This window comes from Pelobates fuscus, chromosome 8 (assembly GCF_036172605.1).
Source record: "Pelobates fuscus isolate aPelFus1 chromosome 8, aPelFus1.pri, whole genome shotgun sequence".
Taxonomy (NCBI): Eukaryota; Metazoa; Chordata; class Amphibia; order Anura; family Pelobatidae; genus Pelobates; species Pelobates fuscus.
The window spans coordinates 101,107,893-101,132,381 of record NC_086324.1 but is presented as its reverse complement, the minus strand read 5'-3'; the positions used below and the strand labels follow the sequence as shown (position 1 = coordinate 101,132,381).

The following is a 24,489-nucleotide window of genomic DNA, read 5'->3' as shown; positions in this document are numbered from 1 at the left end:
TAGCAGTGGTTTTCTGCTATTTCTTGTGCTTTATTGGATGCACATAACTATAGTACCTTTTCTGGTAGCCACGTGCCTGAATTGCACCAAGGAGAGTTGGAAAGGGAGTATGTTGTGGACTTGATTTGGTGAGTAATAGAGGAAGGGTGGTGGGAACCTGACAGGTAGGATATTTTTTTAGACAGTCAATTGATTTAAAATGATAAATTTAAGGTATTATGCTTGAGCCTTATAAACTGTAAATAAAACATAAAACAAACAAAAAAATACAAAGAAAACTGTATATAAAATAATCAACTATTTTGACCACACTATTTTCACAAAATCAAAAAACCTGATTACCGTAAATATATGTCACAAAATGCATTTTCCAATGCAAGAAACAGGAAATAAAGAAACTAAACGCATGAAATATGACAATTTTGTCTAAGTGAGGCTAGAGAACTGGATACTTTAGCAAGGAGTTTTGTAGTATGATTCTGAATCACACAGTTACATAGCAGATAAAATATGTGTTTATCAAGTTCAGCCTCTCTCACTGATCATCTGTTTTTGCTGTACGCTTCCAATTTTTAACAAACTAAGGGAAAAAATCCTTATTGACCCCAGAATGGCAGTCAGATCTACCCTTGGATCAAGAAGTTATTAACCCACATATTAAAAATTACATCTCTGAATATTATGCTTTTGCAAGTATTCATCAAATTGCTGTTTAAACATCTGTATAGTCTGTGATAAAACCACCTCTTCAGGCAGAGAATTCAAAATCTTTATTGTTCTTACTGCATAAAAAACAAAAACTTTTCTTTGCCTTAGACTAAATCTCATTTCTTCCACTCTAAATACGTGACCTTGTGTCCTATATATAGTCCTGTTTCTGAATAGATCTATTTAGACTATTGTGTTAATATGCTGCACTATTATTGTGTCCTTTCTTTTAAGAAATATATTTTTGGATACCGCCCTCTCCCTTTACATACATGATTTGAATTTCCAACGCTGTTCACCTTGCTTTTATATGTATAGACAATTATTTGTATTGGCCCCCGAATAGATTAGTATTTATATATAATGCCATCATATCCCCCCTGAGGCGCCGTTTATCTAAACTAAAGACATTTACATTTGTTAACCTTTCTTCTGAACTAAAATGTTTCATTCATTCATTTAATTAATTTTGCCGCCTGCCTCTGCACTTTTCCTAGTGCCATAATATCCTTCTTTAGAACAGGTGCCTTAAATTGCACAGCATTTTCACGATGTGGGCTTACCATTGATTTATATTAAGGCACAATTATATTTTAATCCTGAGAGTTAATACCCCTATTTATATTGTATTATAGTATATATTTATGATAAGACCATAAAACCCACAACCTCAGCTTACTGTTTAAATTTAAAGGCTTGACAATGCTTAAATCAGGGGTTCCAAATATGTAGATCCCAAGATGATGTAGAACAACTCCCATGATGCTTTGCATGCCTTTAGAATGCCAAAGCATCATGGAAGCTGACATTTTTAAACATCTGGGGATCTACCTTTTGAGCACTCCTGGCTTAAATGGTCATGGATAGATAATCTACCTGTTGAGCAGCATTTGCATCTTGTGCCAAAGTATCTGGATCATACATTGGTTCTAATGCTTCTAGTGCTTTCTCAGGCTGGCCAAGTTGCTGTTGTAGAGTAGAGAGTGATATTCTGGCATCTAAATGCAAAGGAGCCATTTCTACAACCTTGCTATAACTCTCTGCTGCTTGTTCCATATGTCCCAAGGCTTTTAAACAATCTACATAAATAAAGAAAGAAAAATAGTATAACAGAAATGATCCACATTCTGACATACAGTGCTTTGCAAAAGTAAAGTATTCACCCCCCTTGGCGTTTTTCGTGGTTTGTTGCCTCACAACCTGGAATTAACATGGATTGTTTGAGGATTTGCATCATTTATTTACAGAACATGCCCACAACTTTGAAGTTTTTTTTGTTTTTGTTTTTTTAATTGTGAAGCAAACAACAAACACGACAAAATAACAGAAAAAGTCAATGTGCATAACTATTCACCCCCCTAAAGTCAATACTTTGTAGAGCCACCTTTTGCAGAAGTCACAGCTCCAAGTCACTTTGGATAAGTCTCTATGAGCTTGCCACATCTTACCACTGCAATTTTTGCCCATTCCTCCTTGTAAAACTGCTCCAGCTCCTTCAAGTTGGATAGTTTGTACTTGTGAACAGCAATCTTTAAGTCTGACCACAGATTTTCTATTGGATTGAGGTCTGGGCTTTGACTAGGCCATTCCAACACATTTACACGTTTCCCCTTAAACCACTCAAGTGTTGCTTTAGCAGTGTGTTTGGGGTCATTGTCCTGCTGGAAGGTGAACCTCCGTCCTAGCCTAAAATCACGCACAGAGTGGTACAGGTTTTGCTCAAGAATATCCCTGTATTTAGCACCATCCATCTTTCCCCCAACTCTGACCAGTTTCCCAGTCCCGGCTGCTGAAAAACATCCCCACAGCATGATGCTGCCACCACCATGTTTCACTGTGGGGATGGTGTTCTTTGGGTGATGTGATGTGATGGGTTTGCGCCAGACATAGCGTTTTCTTTGATGGCCGAAAAGTTAAATTTTAGTCTCATCAGACTAGAGCATCTTCCTCCATACATTTTGTGAGTCTATCACATGCCTTTTCGCAAACTCAAAACGTGCCATTTTGTTTTTTGCTGAAAGTAATGGCTTTCCTCTTGCCAACTCTATGGAACGTACTTCTTATTGTTGTCCTATGTACAGATACGCTAGTCTCTGCTGTGGAACTCTGCAGCTCCTCCAGGGTTACATTAGGTCTCTGTGCTGCCTCTTTGATTAATGCCCTCCTTGCCCGGTCTGTGAGTTTTGGTGGGCGGCCGTCTCTTGGCAGGTTTGCTGTTGTGCCATGTTCTTTCCACTTGGTTATGATAGATTTGATGGAGCTCCTGGGGATCATCAAAGATTTGGATATTTTTTTTTTTTTTTTTTATAACCTAACCCTGACTTGTACTTCTCAACAACATTGTCCCTTACTTGTTGGAGAGTTCCTTTGTCTTCATGGCAGTGTTTGGTTAGTGGTGCATCTTGCTTAGGTGTGGCAGCCTCTGGGGCCTTTCAAAAAAAGGTGTGTATGGGGGCGTGGTCTGACTGACGACCGAAATGGACGTGTAGTCCAAGAGCTCTGCTAAATCCACCGACAATCTAGCACCTATTATAGGCATCGAGACTCACAACCCAGCACCTTAGCAAACACAATGCTCAACACACAAACCGGCATCAAACAACAACGGAAAAAGAAAGGAGAAAGGAGAGAAACCTCCACATCTGTTATCGACATGCTTACCACGCCGCGCGGCTCACAGGCCGCACAAGATGCCCGCCAGTGCGACTCACATAGCCCCATCTCCCTAACGCCCACGGAGGCCAGCGAGCTGCCCGCACAAGCTGACACCACACACATCCTCAACAAACTCCTGGAGGTCCGCAACTACCTTGCAGGAGAAATCTCCAAAAGCACACAAGAGGTCAAATCGGAAATTCAGGCGCTGGGTGCCCGGACCGCAGTGCTGGAAGAGAGGATGGAACAAGTTACACGGGCCCACAATACCGCAGTGACCCACGCAAGAGCTGTGGAGCAGAAAATAAAAGAAAGATGGAACTACTGGTCGAGGACCTGGCGAACCGCTCAAGGCGCAACAATGTCCGGCTCAGAGGCCTCGCAGAAACACCGAACGAGGGGGCACTCGTGGAAAAGCTGGAATACTATTTTAAGCATCACCTGCCAGTTATTCCGGAGGAAAATTGGACGATAGACCGCGCACACAGGGCGCTCCGGGCCTGCAGAACTGAAGGGATGGAGCCAATGGATATCATCATTCGCTTCCACTTCTATACAACAAAAGGAGCAGTGATGAGATACGCCAGACAGCACGAACTCACTTACCAATCTGCTACCATCACCCTGTTCCAGGACCTGTCGCCCACTACACTACAGCGCCGCCGAGACTGGAAGCCGTTAACCACACTGCTGCAAAGCCAGGAGATCCGGTACACGTGGGGGCACCCGTTCAAGCTTGTGGCATTCAGGTCAGGCACGACACACACCCTCCTGCCCGGGACTGACCCCTTGAAATTTCTCCGCGGCCTCCTAGACCCCCCGCCAGGATTCACCCTGCCACACGACAACCTGCCGGAGCTCCGCTCACTCCCCCGAGACTGACAGACAGCGGGCGAAGCAGCGGACCGTCACACATGAGCTACCACACGGCTCCCGCGGAGCTCGACAACCACTCCACCGGACTAGTTAATAGGTACCCCCCACACGAACTTGGGGACCGGCCACACCACTGGGCCTGAGGGAGACTCTGGCTACTGCGGGAGGGAATGAGAGAGGGGATAGCCCGCCACCACCAACCCCCCCCACACACACAAGAGACGGGAATTGCACAAACTACCCAACCCCTCACGCCACATGGCAAACGATACGCAATCTCAGTACCTCTGTCTACCCAAGGCATGGGCCTTCTCACACTGGGAAGAAGACTAAGCCAACCTGCCACGGGTATGCCCCAAGGTACAACTCTCTGAATCCCAGAAAAGCCCACGATAGACCGACTAGGGAGACTCCTCACTCCTCATACTTATCGCCACCAACCTGAGACCTAAGATGAGTTGGATGATTAACGCTCTGTACTCCTTGGGGTTTTGATTTGTTTTGCTTTTTGGGGGAGAGGGGGCATGTCTGTCTTTTTCTCCCTAACTTATCAATCCCACACAACCACAAGAATATTAAAGGCAACCCCAACAGCATAGCCCCAACCACCGGAGGTAGCCGCAGTCCCACCTATAACACCCACTACCCCCGTAAGCTCCCATGCCGCCCCCCCTCCCCTCATAACAACTGGGAACATGAAGGAACATAAAGGCAACTCCGACACCACTATCTAAACCTGGGATATGTGATACAAATGTGAAATCGCTATACATATATTTTCTCAATAGCTGTAAAACATTGTGACAAGGTGGACCGGGAACTCACTCGACCCTGCTGGAACCATAGTGATATGACCTGCGGGAAGAGAAGCCACCCCCGATTCGCTCTGGCAGATTGTAAGACCAGACTGTACGTACTTTGGAATGTTCTTCTTTATTATGTAAATAGTTATAATGTTTTCATGTTTAACATGTGTACAAGTGAGACTACTGCCCTTAAATTTACGCAAGACGCAATGGTAAAACCAGGGAAAGAACCTACCCGAACTAAGACAGACCCTGACAGAGGACCAAACAATCTGAGACAGCCACCACAACGTCACCACCATGACACTTAAAATCCTATCCATAAACTCCAGGGGCCTCAACACACCCCAAAAATGAAGACTACAACTGAGAGAACTGAAATTAAAAAAGACTGATATAGCACTCATACAGGAGATGCACCTACACAGAAAAACACTAGACAGACTAAAAGACCGCACATACACCACGACGTATGAGGCTAGAGCAATTAGGAAAAAAGCAGGTGTCGCGATCCTGATCCACAAAACCTGCCCATTCATACTAACACACCAACAAACTGACCCTGAGGGCAGATACCTAGCCATATCAGGCACTATACACGGCATGAAAATACATGTAGTCAACATTTACGCCCCAAATGAACCAGACCTTGTCTTCTGGAGCTCCATGGAAACCCTGATAGCCACCCTGCAAGGAGGCATATTAATAGTAGGAGGAGACTTTAACGCAGTCCCTTGCCCGACTCTCGACAGAAGCTCCAAACCAGGCACGCAACGCTCACAGGGCAGAGGGGGCCAAGACAAATGAATGCACACCTTTCTACAACACACAGGCTTACTTGATGCGTGGAGACTCCAACACCCAGATACCAGGGACTATTCATTCTACTCAGCACCACACAACACGTACTCCAGAATCGATAACATTCTCCTCAATGGAGCAGGCATGACCAAACTCATACACTCAGAGATCAACAGCATCACATGGTCTGACCACGCCGACATATCGGTCACACTAGGGAAACTACACTATCACACAACCTGGACCTGGAAACTTAACGCAAACCTACTCAATGATGAGGAGATACTTCTCGCCACCCGGGCAACAATCACAGACTATTTTAGCAACAATGACACGGGCGACGTAAATCCGACGATCATATGGGCAGCCCACAAATCAGTCCTGAGAGGCCACTTCATCCGAACAGCCACCCATAACAAAAAAGCAAAAACAAAACGCCTCCTAGAACTACAAACTGCTCTACGGAGAATAGAACACCAACACAAACTCAACCCCACCACAGCCAAATTTAACGAACTACAGGCACTTAGACACTCCATCAGAGAACTATCAATAGCAGATGTAGCACACGCTATCCTACGATCCCGACGCCTCTTCTACGAGAAAGCCAATAAGATGGACACACTATTAGCCCGGACACTCAGACCCCGACAATATTCCAAACCCATCACCATGATCTGTAACTCCGCTAACACAGTAGTTAACACACCAAGAGACATCAACCTAGCATTCACCGACTACTTTCGCAGACTATACGACCATACTCCACGAAACGAGATAGCACATGCCCAACTACTCACAAGTATCAACGACTTCTTGACACACACAGACCTACCAAGGTTAACAACAGAAGAAGCAGACACCCTGCAAGAGCCTATAACTCAAGAAGAAGTTACAGCGGCAATCTCTACACTTCAAGGCAATAAAGCGCCTGGACCTAATGGATACGACATGACCCATTACAAAAAATTCAAAGAAGAATTAGTACCCCGTCTCACTAAATTATATAACCACTTTCTACAGGGAGGGACCCCAGACTGAGACATGGCTACCGCCAATGTAATACTACTACCAAAACCAAACAAAGACTCTACCCTAGCTACGAACTACAGGCCAATATCCCTAATCAACTCGGACTTAAAAATATTCACAAAAATCTTATCTCTACGATTAACACCTCTCTTGACCAAACTAGTGCACCCGGATCAGGTCGGCTTCATGCCAGGACGACAGCTATATGAAAACACCCGCCGTGGGGCAGACCTGATCTGGTAAATGTCCAACTCCGACACCCCCTCCCTCGACGCCGAAAAGGCTTTTGACAGAGTCCAATGGCCATTCCTATTCCAGCTACTTGAATCACAAGGCTTCCCAGAAACATACCTTAGTGCAATTAAGGCCCTATATACAGACCTACAAGCACAAACAATCATACCTGGAGCCCCCAGGACCCCCTTCCCAGTGCGAAATGGGACACGACAAGGGTGTCCCTTGTCGCCCCTACTATTCGCGCTAGTGCTGGAACCCCTACTACAATCCATTAGAACAGACCCGCTGATACAGGGCATACAAATAGGAAACAAACAATTAAAAGTAGCGGCATACGCCGATGACGTACTATTAACACTGTCTGACCCGATACGATCCATGGACCGGATACAAGGTCAACCTCACCAAATCGACAGTCATGGCATTCCACCTGCAAGAACAAGAGGCATCATATATTAAGCATAAACACCAACTAAGGATAAACCATGAATCGCTAACATATCTAGGAATACAACTTACAGCTGACCCCACAGCACTATACAGACACAACTACACACCCCTCTTGCACACCATAAAAAACAACTTAGACAAATGGACAGACAAACCCATCACATGGCTAGGGCGCCTCCACTCAGTTAAAATGAACGTCATGCCCAGACTCTTATTCCTCTTTCAAGCACTACCGATCAGGGTCACCAGAAAAGATCTGGTAGACGTTCAGAAGGCTATCGACGCCTTCATATGGCAGAGGAAAAAACCTAGAATAGCCAGAGCTATACTATACAACCCTAAACCACGGGGAGGCCCCACTTACACAACTACTACGTAGCAGCACAACTGGCCCAAATAGCACACTGGCACTGCCCACTAGACCAACGCAGATGGGTAGACATAGAATCCCTAATGACTGGCACGGACCTACCTCAATTTTTAATATGGACACCCAGAGAAAACAGGACGATAATTAGAACCACCTGCCCAGCCATCCTCAACTCAACGACTAAACAGCAATTTGTGTCACTAAAAAGGCGACCCAAAGCTACACAACGACCACCACATGCAAGGGGACAACGGGGTGCACAAGTAGATACCCATCAAGCGACGTTTTCCATCGGTACGCACCCGACACCCCAGCGAGGCCTACCAGCATGGCAGGCACAAGAGAGACGGCCGCTCTCCTGCCGCCAACGACGGTGAGAACCTCGACCCAGAGCCCTCGTTCCCCCCCCTATGGTCCAGTGGGGGTTATCACGGACCACCCTCTTACAATCCCCCTAACAAGGGATACCCAAGCGACACAATCTTTGAAGCGAGAAAACACTACTGAGGCCTACAAAATGGCGTCTGGCCCACACACCGCAGCCATGTACAGTGCCAAAGAAGAAACCGAGATCCGCCTCAATGGCATATTTAGCGCTTTTTGGGAGAAGCTGGAGGCACTCCTGTGGCCATCAGCACAGGGAACGCCACCGGACGGCTCAACACAGGGCCCGAAAGGGGAAGCCGGAGGGACGGACATAATTATCCTCCCTGACCCCACTTCCAAGACGAGCAGGCATCCAAACCGGGCCGCCCCAAAGGCAGAAACATGGAACCCCACAGAGAACAGACAAGGCCCGAAAAAGACCATCAGGAGGCAATCAGTGGGTAAACACCAAAGGCTACACTGCCTACTTACCAAAGCCCAGCACAAGCGCCAGCGAGGCACAGCCTTTCGAGACAGACCCAACATGGCGGACATAGCAGACCGACTGCACAGGAAAACCCTGCCCGCACAGGAAAAAAAACCCTGCCCGCACAGGAAAACCCTGCCCGCGACCACACCAAGCAAAGAGACCTGCAACCGGGACCAACCAATACCCACCCAGTCAGTCGAGTCTGCACACAGGGACTATTCTCACCTGCACTCTTGGACTGTTGAAAGCATGGCGCAGGTACACAGCACTACACTCCAGCGAACACCTTACTTGCGCCTGGTACATCGCCATGTCTGAGCTGCAGGCTCTCTGGACGCTGACTACACCATGGGGCTATGACATACCCCGAACAGGCAAGGGTTGACCGGGCTTCAGGTCCCCTCTTCTCAGCACGACTATGGGAGTCGGATGACTTTTGGTGATACGCTGGAGGCTAACCTGCTGCCTTCTCAACGCGTCCATGTAACCCCTGTGGACACTATCTTGCTTACTAAGCACCTGCCTTGTTGGTTTAATTGCAAACATGTTTAATAACCTTTGGTAGGCTGTTCCTAAGGATTAATGCCAGACACGTAAGCCATGCAATGCCCATTTACACAGTTGAGCCTCATGCCTCCAATATCCATGCTGTTAATGTTATTAATAGGTTTTAAGCTTCAGTCTATACCAAGCGTACATTTAACGTATTTTATATATCTGGTTTTTTTTTCTAATACGCTCAACATGAGACCTGCATATCTCATAATAGGCAAAAGTGCGCTTATATATGATAGATAGTATTATGCATACTTATACAGCTAATGCGTTCACACTGCTATTGTCTCAAACTTCAGTTTCTAACGAGCGTAAATAGCTTGATTATTTTACTATTTTATTATTTCTGCATTAGAAAAAAGCCTACAGGCTATTCATGATCCACATCGACCTACCTAACTTAGCTAGAATAACTTAACGACACGCATAAGCAAACAATATACCTTAAGCGTCAATTAGACCTAGCTTAACTTGCAGTTGCATATAATGCAACAAGTCCAAACACTACGTTAGATATGTGTAATTGTTTATGTCAGCCTCATAACAATTGACTCATTAACTGTTTGACGCTAGGATGCAGATGCAGGTCATGTTTTCCCCCTTTTGTCACTCCTCTGTTTTCTACTTTCTGACATGTCCTTCCTACTATCTATACAAGTGAGAACCTACACCGTTATATATTGTCTTTCCTAATATTAACATGCACCTATTTAGCAAACGCCAAGACGAATAATGCTATGTTTAACAAAGTTTAAAAAAAAAAAATGTGCTTTTACCTCAATGCCACATATGTAAAAACCTGTGAACTTACTGTGATTATGTTTGCTGTTGTGGCAACATACATAATTTTGTCAAACCATGCACGACAAAAATAATGAATAAAAAAAAAAATAATAATAAAAAAAAAATCCCTAGCTCCGCTGCAAACCAAAGATTTTTTCCGCTACATTCAGATCAGAGACTTCGCACAAACCGCCACGGTTAAAGCAGCGACAACCAAGAACTTAACATTCTTCGAACGCATATGCTTTAAAGAAACCATGCCGACGAAACTCATCTCACTACTCTATAGCCACATCTGCACAGAGTCAGGGACATGGGGTACAAGAACATACACAGACAGGTGGGAAGCAGACCTAGGGGACACACTGGAAGGGATAGACTGGCAAAACATTTGGGAAGCATGCACAAAAACATCTATCTGCACCCCCCTACAAGAGCAAGCTTACAAAACACTCTTTAGGTGGTATACAACCCCTGTCAAGCAATGCCACATGCAAATCAGCCCCTCAGACACCTGCTGGCGTACGTGCGGTGAAAAAGGCACCTACATTCACATGTGGTGGCCCTGTCCCGTAGAGCTCTGGCTCAACAATGGATACAGCCGGAGACACCTCCTCTTTATCCCTAGTAATGGCTAAAGTTAAAGACAACTATTTAATGGACAGAATGACAGCCCAGGTCCGCAATACCATGTCAGCCTTTAACAGGGTATGGGCACCATGGGAACAATGCAACAAATGACTCCACTACGGAGCTAAGAGGTAGGTAGTAGACGCTCACCCCCACCACCAAACAACTAAAGGGCTCCCACACACCTCACTTGCACCCATATTTGTACACATATTGTTACAATTGTAACATACTCACATGTACGTTATGTTATACTGTTAAAGTAAAAAAAAAAAAAAAAAAGACAAACGAAAATATATAAGCTTACACCTCATGCTTCTGCACATAATTGCTATGTTACTGTATGGCTATACTGTCTGTTTGACAATAAATAAAGAATTAAAAAAAAAGGTGTGTATATGTAATGACAGATCATGTGACACTTTGATTGCACACAAGTAGACATCATTTCACTAATTATGTGACTTCTGAAGGTAATTGGTTGCACCAGAGCTTTTTATGGGCGTCATAACAAAGGGGGTGAATACATACGCACATGACAATTTTCTGTTGTCTATTTCTAAAAAATAGTTTTATGTATATATCTCTCTCATTTCACTTCACCAACTTAGACTACCTAAGGCTCAATATTGGATAGAGAGTAAAAAATATATTTTTCTTTAAATCAGAAGTGTTAGACAACACAATAGTAGTCTAAAAAGATACATCAAGAATACAAAGAAAAGGCATCAAATATAAAGCACATTTAACCAATAAGTGGCTGGGCAGAGAGTATAAAATTGGATTATGACAACGTGTATAAAGATGTATTTTCTGCAAAATTAAAACTGTATTCAATTTCATAACTTATAGTGTGAAAATCAGCTATCCCAGCCACAAATACATCGGTTTCATACTCAATTAGATTTCAAGCTGTATTGACGTGAGAAAGTCTAAGATATAATGGGACACTCGAGACAGGAATTATCAAATTTTTCATAAATGTTTTATATAGATAATGCATTAAAGGGACCCTTTAGTGTTAGGCCAGCATAAAATACAGATTGCAGATTGAAGAAGAACAAAAAGGTACCTGCATGTCTTAGCCATACAACTGCTAGGTTATATTTTTCAGAGCAAACCAAAGCACTCAGGAGAGGTAATGCAGAATTATATTCACCAACATCAATAAAAGCTTCGGCAACATCTAGATATAAGTCCCCCATTTCTTCAGGATTCTGCTCCATTAGGGTAGTTAACATGGGCTTAAAAAAAAAAAAAAAAAAACACAACTCATCATACACATAAACTTCTGATATAACATTTCAATAGCAAAATCAGAAACTGTCCAAAAACCAACATTGCTCCAATAAAGACACTCTATAATACTGAAATAAATGTACATATACATGCTTTTTGACTTTTGGGTTTACTGATATCTAGCTACTCATATACAATGATTGCATTCATATACAAAGAAAAATAATATAGGATACTTATGAATGTAATTGAATAGGAAATTAAATCATCAGCAATGCTTGAGAGCATTAAAACGCTATATACCATTCTCATTTATCATAGATGCATACACGCCACAAGAACAACACATAATGTGGCACAACATATTTTTGAGGAAAGGTTTTGTGCGATGGTAGGTTTTGAGCGTCATTAAAAAATATTATTCATGAAGAAAAGGGAGGAAAAGAGCAAAGTGCTTAATATTTTTTTTCTTTTATCCGCTTTAAGTAACTTTCTTAATGACATTTGTCTAGGGTCATTTTACCTGTTAAAAAACTAATACAATTTAGTTAAAAATTTTAGTATTCACTGAACAAATATAACCAGCGTTGAAGCACAAAATGGAAGCAAAAGTAAGCAAAACAAATTAAAAAAATTATAATAAAAGATTATTGAAACAAAAAAAAAAGATGTCCGCAGAAGTGAGTGACAACAAATGACAGTCTTAATTTCCTATCATTTAAAAAGTAAGGATACAGAAATAAATATGAATGAATGCTGATGACATTTTCACAGATATAAATATAAAAAGACACCCAGGCCCACTACCACCAAGTTCACAGTTTTAGACTTTTTGAAGAATATGTACTAAAGAAACTACACCACATTCAATGCAGGACGAAATGCTAGACATATTTATGCTAGATTTAACATACTGTTAAATCATGCTAAATTATGTCAGGTTTACCTCCTAGTACATACTACTTATAATTTTATAACATGACAGGAGGTTTCATATTTGCTTAAGTCTCTCTTTACTAGAAGTCCACAGCAGCACATTAGCACAGAGAAAAAAAAACAACCAATCAGAAAAAGTTAGATACACTAAAGCTCCCCTCCCAACACATATTTCCTCTTTCTTTGCTGCTCCACATCAAGCACAGGTCAGAGTACCACTGCTTTTAGTGGGTTGCTGTGGGATTATGTATTTATTTTCTTATACAGGTATTGTAACGAAAATATACCCCAACTCGCAGGATTCAACTCAACAAAAGACAACACAGAGGAGAGATACATCTACCGGACCTTAGAATGGCCGGACTCAACGTATATGAGAGGAGACAGAGTCAGGAACGATCCGAGGTCAATGGCACAGAGAGACAGCGTAAACTAGGACTAGCCGGGATCTGGTACACCGTAAACAGAAAGTCGGCAAACAGAACAGATAAGGATAAAGAGATAACGTAGTCAGAAACAAAGCCAAGGTCAATACGAAGGAACACAACTGAACACAACAAGCGCTAAAGGGAACTGCAACAGAAACCACGATAGGGCAAGGACTAAGGGAAAAAGGTGAGTATAAGTACCTTCTAAATTAATGTGATTGGCTCCTGTCATATCCACACCCCCAAAAGGTAAGTGTATGGGGAGTGTGGCATGACAGGGGCCAATGGGAGCCTTTTGCCAATTTAGGCTCCCACTGTTTCTTTAAGAGCGCGCCCGAGACCCGCGGCGCGCTCTTAGATTCAGGCGGGACACGTGACCGCTTCTCGCGGTCACTGCCCGCCTTCCTGTTGCAGCCGTCGGATGAGCCGCGTGCGGCTCGTGCAGCAGCAGGACCGCGGGCGGCTCGAAGAGAGGACCGCGGCCGGCCCCTGGATAAGGTAAGTAACGCTACAGGTATCTTCTATTTTGCTGTAAGAATCAGTTTAAATGAAAATAAATATGCACTTGTATGTTCAAAGATATTAACAATTTCAAAAATACTAAGAATGTGTTTGTTTTCTCCAGCATTATTGTCTTGTACTATTTCATTCCTTTCTCTTGCGGAGTTTGGATTTGTATATTTTTTCTACTGAGCCTGTCAGATCTCTCATGATGATTTCCTTCCCTGTCTCTACACTCCCCACTTTTTTTCCCCGGTTTCCTATTTTTTTCTTCGTGTAGGTCTACTCAGGGATCGCAGGAGACAGCCTGCTAGACGCCTCCTTCGATTCCCCCGAGCGCCGGGGGTTGCGGAGTTAGTCTCCGGCGGCCCCCACGTGTTGGCTTCCATTCCCGATTTTACCGCACGCTCTCCTAGCGTGGGTATCGGGCGGGGAGCCTTTCTGCTCCTCCACCGCATTCCATCTCCGAGCCGCGGACTGAGTTTTGACGCGGCCCACGCACGCTGGGTGCGAGAGGAGGGAGAACGGGGATGCCACGTGGTTACTTCCCCCTCCACCCTCCAAGAACCTACCTTCAAATCTGGTCCTGGTCTGTACTTCTGTCCCTTGGTGGGACTTGTTGGTCAACGGACTCTGTTTTGACCTAATGCTCTGGGACTCTGCCCCCTCTCCTATCTGAGCAGCCTGTACCCATTACTGCTTCATCCTAGGGGGATGCTCAGGGTACCCTTTCCCCCTCCCAATCCAGTTCTGGGATATCACCGTCTGGGCCTCTGGGGCCGATAAATTTATACTCTGGGGGGGGGGGGGGGGGTGTCTCCTTTCTGGGAGCCTAGCCTCTGATAAGAGATTCTTTTAAGCAAACAAAGAAGTTTGAATGACTATCTGTTCCTGTCCAAATTAGAGATGTTTAAATTGCGTATACGCAGAAGTAAATTCACACTGACACAGGGTTCAGATTAGATGAAAGAACTTCAGGAAATTTATTGGCTTCTGTTAAAAAGCGGGCTTGCAAGCCCTTTTAAAAGCGAAATTACATCATTGTAAAAATCAAGATATAAGCAAGAAAACATCGTCAATTGGCTAAATTATAAAGTGGTTAGTTAAATGCCCTCCCTGTTGGGTGTTACATCTTTATGTCATAACTGACGTCATGACGGTCTCCTACAGTTTTCGGCTCCATCTTTGCTAGCACGAGGAAGCTTACTCGATGGGAGGGGGGCTTGGCAGTTATCCATAATGAGTGGCTGGTACGTTAAGGGTTTCAAGGTTAGTATCCTTCAGTGTTCTCAAGGCCTTCTTAGCAATTATACATTCTATCAAGACTATCTGTTTCTATGAACAAAGGAATCTTGTAAAGCTTAAACTATGAGGCCTGAGAGCTGAATATGAGAATATAGTATTAAAGGGGCCCAGTAAGGATTATATAGTTTATAAGGGGCCTAATAATGGTTATAGGTTTATAAGGGGTTTAATAATTCTACAACAGTCCCCCCTATAGAGTGTTAATTGCTAAAAAGGATAAACTTTATTTGTTAGTATCAGAACATTTGTTAGCCCAAAGACACATAAACCCCCATGTCCGCTACTTTGGTGTTAATGCAAAGTGCAAGTCTATCCCTAATCTGACCCTAGTAGGCTGCAACTCATCCGTCAGTACGGCTCTCGAACGCTTCACTCCCATGGGTATCCCACGGTGGCTTGTCCACCACTTCTCCACACGGTAGACTAACCCATACAGACGGAAGCTGTCCCTTAGCTGTCCCTCCCTAGAATTTCTGCACTTCATCGTCATAGGGAAGAGTTTGTAGCGGAATGCAGGGCGATGTGAGATCTTGATCACCAATTTCCAGATGAGTAAAGGTTGGTGTCGTTTGGTCTACAGTCTTCTGTAGGTATTTTCTGAGGCATGGGAGGACACAACAAACGAGAAGAGCGAGAACAAAAAGAAAAATTAGTAGAGCCATACCAATATGAACTAAAGCTTTTTGCCAACCAGTCATCCAACCAAACCATTTTTCCCAGGGATCTGTCACCCCAGAATTCCTTTACAACTCTTCTGAGAGTTTATTTAACTTTTCTATGGCCAAAGTGACCTTACCATTAGGGCCTGTGTTTTCTGGAATGTAAGTGCAACAAGTCATGGTGTCGGGTAGTATTTTACATACACCCCCCTTCTCAGCCAAAATCATGTCTAAGGCCAGTCTGTTCTGGAAGGTCATTTGGGATGTGGCTTGTAATTGTTCGGCGAAACCCTGGAGGGCATCCCTGGTGTAATTAACAAAGCGCTGTTGGTTGTAATAGATATAATTTATCCAGTTAAGGTTCTTATTAGCAGTGACTATAGTGAACAGTGATTCAAACCCCACTGCAACTTCATCTCTAGCTTTAAATTCATTAGGTACCCCCCTAGGTACCCCAATGGCATCTATGTAAACATGTGGGTCAAAACTGCCTTTTACTGGGGTTTCCCGTTTGGCTCTGGCTGATGTGTGTGCTGGATTATGAGTGTCAGGGTGATTATCAGAAATAATGTGGATGGACATGATGACTTTAACTAGGGTACACTCCCCCCACCACTCAGACTCCAGTCTAGACCTTAACTGTAAGTCCCCACACAACCAGTAAATATCTCCTAGTGACCTAGTATCGTGTTGTAACAGGTGCACAGGAACAGTTCTGTAGGTGGCACAATAACCTTTGGAAAAGTTACCCATGAATTTACCGATCCCATCATACATGATGTAGCAAGTGTAATTACCTTTATAGATTGTAATTCCATTTGGGGGTTTGACACTTCCTACTAGGAGAGGGTACTCTGCTGTCCATGCTTCGCAGAGGGATCTGTTAAAATCATAGCGGTAGGGGGGCGTGGCTAACCACGGAGCAAGATGGTCGCATGAAAACTTGCTCCGGCACTGGGACACCTAATCTGAAGCAATCCTAACAACGAAAGCGGCATCCAACACTACAGTCTGGCGATGTCCCACCACAAAAGCAAGAGGAGCTCGGCAAAACCGGACAAGCTCAATTTTTTCGCCCAGAAACAAACCTCTGCGGCTATGGCGGCGCAGGCCTCAAAAGTACCTGTGGATCCGGAATCGGACGACGGCATGCAAACCAGGGAACTGGAATGTCAACCTACCACATCGCAAATAACAAAAGCGGATCTCAATGCAGCCCTGGAGATTCTATCCAGCAAACTCATAACCACATGGCAGCATACAGCAGACTCCATGCGTAAAGACATACAAGAGCTGGGTAAACGGACATCGCACATGGAGGATAAATGCGATTAATTCGCTACGGCTCACAATGATTTGGCTACGACAGTGGAACGCATGGCAACAGAAATCAACAGATTGGAAGACAAGCTGGCGGACTTGGAGGATCGTTCCCGCCGAAACAATCTACGCCTAAGGGGAGTCCCAGAAGACATAACCAACGATGACTTACCAGCATATGTGAGAAACTTATTGCATGCTCACGCACCGGAGATACCCACAGATATGCTGCTGGTCGACCGGGTGCATCGCATCCCGAAACCCCGGCACCTTCCACAAACGGTGCCTAGAGATATACTGCTTCGCGCCCACTATTTCCATATAAAGGAACATATCCTCCGAGGTAGTAGAACGAGGGCTGCTCCACCAACCGACTATCCCACCGTCAAGATATATGCGGATCTGTCGACTGCCACGCTAAAAAAGCCGAAAGAATTTGCCCCAGTTACAATTACGCTGAGATCGCACGGTATACGGTATAGATGGGGCTTCCCTACCAAACTGGTGATCCTGAAAGATGGCAGTGCGACGGTGATAAATACCCCTGAGGACGGTGTGAAACAATTGCAAGCCTGGGATATGCCGGTAGAACCGATCACACAAGCAACGACCCAAGCAGGCACACTCAAACCAGACTGGAAGAAGACTCACGGAAAACATTAAAACCAGCCGAAATACTGGTTAACGGACGAAGGCCATCACACCTTCAATGACTGTGTATCATTATCATACAGATAAGACTGATGAGACTTCTGAATTACTGGGCTCCGGTACCTCGCAGCTTGGATGGAATGCACACGCGCCATCGCAAGGACTTGCCCGTACAACCGTAAACCAAGCACAACTATAAATGGGTCAGCCCAACTGAACGGCTCTGCGCAGTAGGCTTCCACGGACCCAACAAGGTAAAGGGGGGCCTGAGAGCCCAGGATCACAATATATGCAGACTGAGAGACTTGAGTGGACTAATATGAGATGAAACGTGGGGAACGGGGGTAAATACGGGAAGTAAGGGAGGCGGTAAATTGGGATGAGGAAATGGTTTGTTCTTCCTTGGGTTACTTCCTTCCTGTAAAACCTGTGAATTATGCTGGTACTAAACTGTATATATTGTTAGGTCTAACAGGTATACCAGGCCCACATCGGGCAGACAGCGAGTAAAACCCCTGAGTCACAAAATACATAAAAACGTAGGGTGCACCCCTGAGCGGTGCTCAGGTTAACTCTAGAGGGGCCTACCCCATCATGTCGGGGCGGTGAGGCCGGTGCAAACACCGGGATACATAACATAGGCATTAACACACCCATAACACTGTAGATGCAACATCTGACCACAAATATAGGTGTCCAATAGCCACGCTAATGGAAGAGACACATCTCTTCTGTCCCTCAGATGTGGTACAACCACACACTGTCTCGGAGAGAGACATTCTGTATATAGTTATTATTCCCCCTCCAAGTTCTTTCCCCCTACCTATAGAAAACCATGATCGGCTTTACATCTTTGAGCAACCTGACAGAGGTCACGGCCCACATTATCGCCCAATCACCCACTTATTAAGGCACATGACAACGGCAGAACTAGGTCTATCCTATTTGCTCCTAATGGCAACACACGGCCCAGTATCAACTATAAGGATGATATTAACCAGAAACTACATTACTTCTCGCACGGTCCTACACCTACACAAATGATGAAAATACAAACTATTAACTCTCGCGGACTGAATACCCCGCATAAAAGACGGCTCCTCATTGAAGATGCAAAACGCACAAATACAGATGTATTATGCATACAGGAGACACATTTCATACACAACAGGGCCAACTTTGCGAGCAAGGACTACCCAACGCAGTACCACTCCACTTACTCCTCCAAATCAAGAGGTGTGTCCTTCCTCATTCATGTGTCTGTTACATTTGAACTCCTTAGCATTAAAAAAGACACACAAGGTCGATATCTCATATTGCACTGCAAAATTAATGACGCATTATACACATTAGTGGGAGTCTATAGCCCTAATACTGATCAGAGAAATTTTCTGCAAAAAGTTCTGCATAAAATCCCCACCACTTATCCCTCTTCCACAATCCTCTGTGGAGATATGAACCGTGTCATGCAACCCAAACTAGATTCTACTCAGTCAGCAGAATGCCAAAGATGCAAATCGCTAGGTAAACAGGCGACAACACTGGTAAAACTCCTTTTGGAACACAATTTGTATGATGTGTGGAGATCACAGCACCCGAATGACAGGGAATTTACATTCTATTCATCGGTACATGACACGTACTCTAGAATTGATTTTATATTTCTCCCCGGCGACATACTGCAGAATGCTATACATAGTGAGATAGGCAATATAGTGTGGTCCGACCATGCCCCTGTCATAGTAACTTTACGGGACGAATTTCAATTCCGCGGCTCAAAACCATGGCGCATGAACGAAGCTCTCCTGAGCAGGCCGGACTTTACCACCAAACTTAACGAGGAAATCATCTCGTTCTTTGCCATAAATGATACCCCAGATAGCCACTTAACTACAACGTGGCTGGCACATAAGGCATACATTCGAGGTCTCATGATCAGCCAGGCATCCCATCTAAATAAGCAAGCAAAGACAGAATACATAACTCTAATGAGATCGCTTAAGGCCGAGACCTCTGCCCAAATCCTAAACCCCACAACTCCCCAGCAACAACGTATAGACCAAATTAAAGGGCGGTTAAACGACATCCACTTACACACTACAGCTACCATAGCGCACAGGCTTAAACTCAAGAAATATACCCAAGGGAATAGAGCAGGGAAGGCATTGGCAGCGCTTCAACGGCAGAAGCGACAAAATGCGAAAATACAGTTCCTTCTAAACTCACTGGGAAATAAGGTATACAACCCCCATGACATCCACGACATGTTAGCGGACTATTATGATTCATTGTACAATTTGCACAAGGATAAACATACGCACCAGCCACTAGCTACGGACATTAATATGTTTCTAAAGGAAGCCCATACGCGTCAACTCACACCAGACGATCACAACCTTTTGACTGAACCTATCACCCAGACGGAAATATTGCGTACAATTAAGACCCTGCCAAAAGGGAAATCACCAGGCCCAGACGGCTTTACAAATTCATATTACAGCACTTTCTCACATATCTTAGCCCCCATGTTAGAAAAACTTTACAATTCGATCCTCAAGTCAGGCACAGTACCAAAAGAGATGCTAATGGCTCACATAACAACACTACCCAAACCTGGGAAACCACCACACAAATGCCAGAACTTAAGACCCATATCACTCCTAAACACAGACCTGAAGATACTGGCAAAAATTTATGCAAATAGGATGGGAATATCCTTCCCAGACTAATTCAGGACGACCAGGTGGGCTTTGTTCGAGGCAGGCAAGGCTCAGATGGTACAAGGAAACTAGTGAACATCATCCACAAAATCCAAACAGCGGGGGTGCCCAGTGTAGCACTGTCGTTAGATGCTGAGAAAGCGTTTGACAGGCTGCACTGGGGATACCTAGAGGCAGTACTGAGGAAGTTCGCCTTCCCGGAATGTTTCATTACCTTGGTATCAGCGCTCTATGATAATCCTACAGCAAGGATAGCGAATGGCGGCTTTACCTCTAGGCTATTTCAGGTCACTAACGGGTCCAGGCAAGGGTGTCCGCTCTCCCCGTTACTCTACATATTAGCATTAGAACCCCTAGCACAGCACATAAGGGATTCTCCAGACATTGAGGGGATCAAAGTAGGAGAGAAAACACATAAGCTTACCCTGTTCGCTGATGATGTAATGCTCACACTTTCCAACCCGGACACCTCATTGACACAACTCCAAAAGTTACTGGCAAGATTTAGTGACTGCTCCTACTATAAACTCAATGTTACTAAGACACAAGCCATGGGCTTTAATCTCACAACGGAACAGCTGACTGAGTTGCAAAACAAACATACATATGATTGGAGGAAGGACCACCTGACATTCCTAAAAAACACTCTCACACTTCCTATATTTCCCCGGCAATACGAACCCAAGCGCTGCACGTCCTTATTCCCGGATTTGATCACGGCATGTGGTACAATAGTGGAATTAAATGCCTCTCTCAGATCATGCCACAGGGTCACTTAATGGACTACGATTTACTATCCAAAAAGTTTAACATACCCTCCAAAGCATACTTTAATTACCTACAACTACATTCCTGGGTAAAAAAACATATAAGAGCGGATGGCGCACTCCAACCAGACAACAAATTGACCGAGATAGAAAAAATCTGCATGGCCCAAAAACCACCACAAAAATTATCTTTCTTATACAAGTTATCTGGAACCCAGATCCCACCAAAAACTCTAAAATTCATAAAAACCTGGGAGAAGGAGCTGGCCCTAGATATCACCAACGAAGTCTGGTTAAAAATACTGCATGCCCACAAACACCTAACACTGAACACGACCCATATTGAGACGAGTAGGAAGATATTATACCGTTGGTATATGGTGCCTACCAGGCTATGCAAATTTGACGGAAAGAAATCAAACTCCTGTTGGAGATGCTTGAAGGAGCCCGGAACAATGCTCCACATATGGTGGACCTGTCCGAAGCTCCAATCCTTCTGGGGACAGATTTCGAACGCGATAAATCAGTCCACAAATGAAACTATACCGTTCACCCCAGAAACATATCTCCTACTAGCTCTACCCAACACACTACGAAAGGTAGACCTATACCTCATATATCATATTATCATAACTGCTCTAATATCCATAAGTAGAAACTGGCTTAACGAGAACCCACCAACTGTGGACCAATGTTTAAACCTGGTGGATACCACCAAGTCATACGAAATAGCTGCACGACAGATGAGGGCGGGTAACAAAGTTTGTCTTTTTGTCTTTTGTCTAAATGTAACACGAGTTGATGTTCTGTCATTACACTGAGTTTCCTAATATCAAATCGGAGATGTATGCTGTTCATGAAATATGATTTAATTTCTGTACTGTGACCATCACTTCACTTTTTGTATATCTGCATATAAACTTGAAAATTTAATAAAAATTATTACACAAAAAAAATCATAGCGGTAGGCAAAAAGGCTCAAGAAACACTCTTCTATTTCTAAAGGGAGGATTAGGGAAACGGTGCCAAGGTGAGGTCGGGCACCACCACATACATAACATGCGGTTCTATTATGCTTATTGGCATTATATCTCATCCACTCTAACCACAAATTAATGTAATTAAATCCAGTTTCAGCGGCCATGGTATCTTCAAAAGTAGGGTTAGCAATGGCCATCATGTCTCTAAAGGACTGGATATGTGTTTTCAGCGGATTTGGGACCATATGTACAGCTCCTTGCCACTCTGGAGAGTGACACAAATCATTGAGGTAGAAATGTCCTAGTTTATTATAGGAATCCCTTCTCCAGTACATTCCCATTACATATCGACCAGCATCCTCTGGGCCAGGATGTTCAATATTTAACATTAATTTCATAGGTGTACTTCCTCCAGGCTTTCTTAAAGTCATTCTTTGGAGGAGGGATCTACCATGATCATCTACTTTTGATAAAGCACTTTTTGGTTTATAACCCCAGGCAGGCCCGGTATTCCATCCCGCCGCCCCCCAATGGTCACAATTATGCCCCCACTGGTTATCAACTACACAAATGTAGGGGTCCTTTGCTTGCGGTATGTCTTTATAAATGGCTTGAATCTGTGATTTAGGGAATATCACAGTAATCAAAGGTAAAGGTGGCCACACGGGTACATGATGAATTATACCAGAAGGTGTACCCACTAGCATCTTTAGTTATGGCCACCTGCTGGGCTTTAAGAAGGCCAATCAAGGGGATTAGATACCAGAAGTACATGGTTGTGCGGAATCAGCTTCTTCTGGAGCAGGTGTCTTTTTGCAGTGAGAGGCGTGAATCCAATGTGGCCTACCAGCCAGCTTGACAGAGGTAGCGGTGATCAGGAGAACTTGGAATGGTCCCTCAAATCTTGGTTCCAGAGTGTGTTTTCGCACAAATTTCTTGACTAGGACCCAATCACCGGGTAGCAGACTGTGGTTGCCTGTGTCAGAATCAGGATCACTACTCTGTGGGTGGTAAGGGGTGTGGAAAGCAAGAGTCACTCGTAGAACAGTCCAAACTTCTTTGGCAACTGATGCTGTGAAGGACGGACCTTGGTCACTTTCAATGATTTCCGGCAATCCAAATCTACACACAATTTCTGTAAGTAGACGTCGTGCTGTTGTTTTGGCGGTCATGTTAGTCACTGGGTAGGCTTCTGGCCAGCCTGAGAACATGTCCGCTATCACTAGTGCATATTCATAATTGCCGCTCTTTGGCATCTGGATATGATCTATCTGGATTCTTTGGAATGGATACATGGGCTTAGCCAGGTGCTTCGAGGGGACTTTAGCTGTTTTCCCAGGACACACGCTTTGCAGTAGTTATTGATTAGCGTGGTAATTCCAGGAGCTTCATAATACTTCTGTATGAGGGCATTCATCAGATCTTTTGATAAGTGTGCAGGGCCATGTGCCCATTGAACAGCTGCTGGGTACAAACTCTTAGGGAGACGGAATCTGAGGTTGTTGTAATATACTCCATCTTTTAGGACTGCTCCTTTCTTCTTCCATTTCTGTATTTCCTCAGGGGCAATTGCAGCTTGTTGTTCCCGTAGGATTCTTAGGTCAGTAGGAAGAGTCTGCAGAGTGAATATTGGAGTTTCTTCATTTCATTTCTTGGACTTTCTCCTTTTCTTGGACTTTCTCCTTTTCTTGGACTTTCTCCTTTTCTTGGACTTTCTCCTTTTCTTGGACTTTCTCCTTTTCTTGGACTTTCTCCTTTTCTTGGACTTTCTCCTTTTCTTGGACTTTCTCCTTTTCTTGGACTTTCTCCTTTTCTTGGACTTTCTCCTTTTCTTGGACTTTCTCCTTTTCTTGGACTTTCTCCTTTTCTTGGACTTTCTCCTTTTCTTGGACTTTCTCCTTTTCTTGGACTTTCTCCTTTTCTTGGACTTTCTCCTTTTCTTGGACTTTCTCCTTTTCTTGGACTTTCTCCTTTTCTTGGACTTTCTCCTTTTCTTGGACTTTCTCCTTTTCTTGGACTTTCTCCTTTTCTTGGACTTTCTCCTTTTCTTGGACTTTCTCCTTTTCTTGGACTTTCTCCTTTTCTTGGACTTTCTCCTTTTCTTGGACTTTCCTTTTCTTGGACTTTCCTTTTCTTGGACTTTCCTTTTCTTGGACTTTCCTTTTCTTGGACTTTTCTTTTCTTGGACTTTTCTTTTCTTGGACTTTTCTTTTCTTGGACTTTT

The 24,489-nt window shown here is 44.1% G+C and overlaps 1 protein-coding gene across 3 annotated transcripts in view; it reads right to left on the bottom strand.

Moving 5' to 3' along the window:
* The window catches only part of GTF3C3 (general transcription factor IIIC subunit 3), a 189,507-nt gene that overhangs the window by 62,682 nt on the left and 102,336 nt on the right, over positions 1–24,489 (bottom strand). For all 3 annotated transcript variants that reach the window (XM_063430190.1, XM_063430191.1, XM_063430193.1), the window contains exons 11-12: positions 11,832–12,003; positions 1,585–1,787 (exon numbers count right to left, since the gene is read on the bottom strand). In XM_063430190.1, the coding sequence (XP_063286260.1) occupies positions 1,585–1,787; positions 11,832–12,003 (375 nt within the window). The remainder of the gene's footprint in view (positions 1–1,584; positions 1,788–11,831; positions 12,004–24,489) is intronic.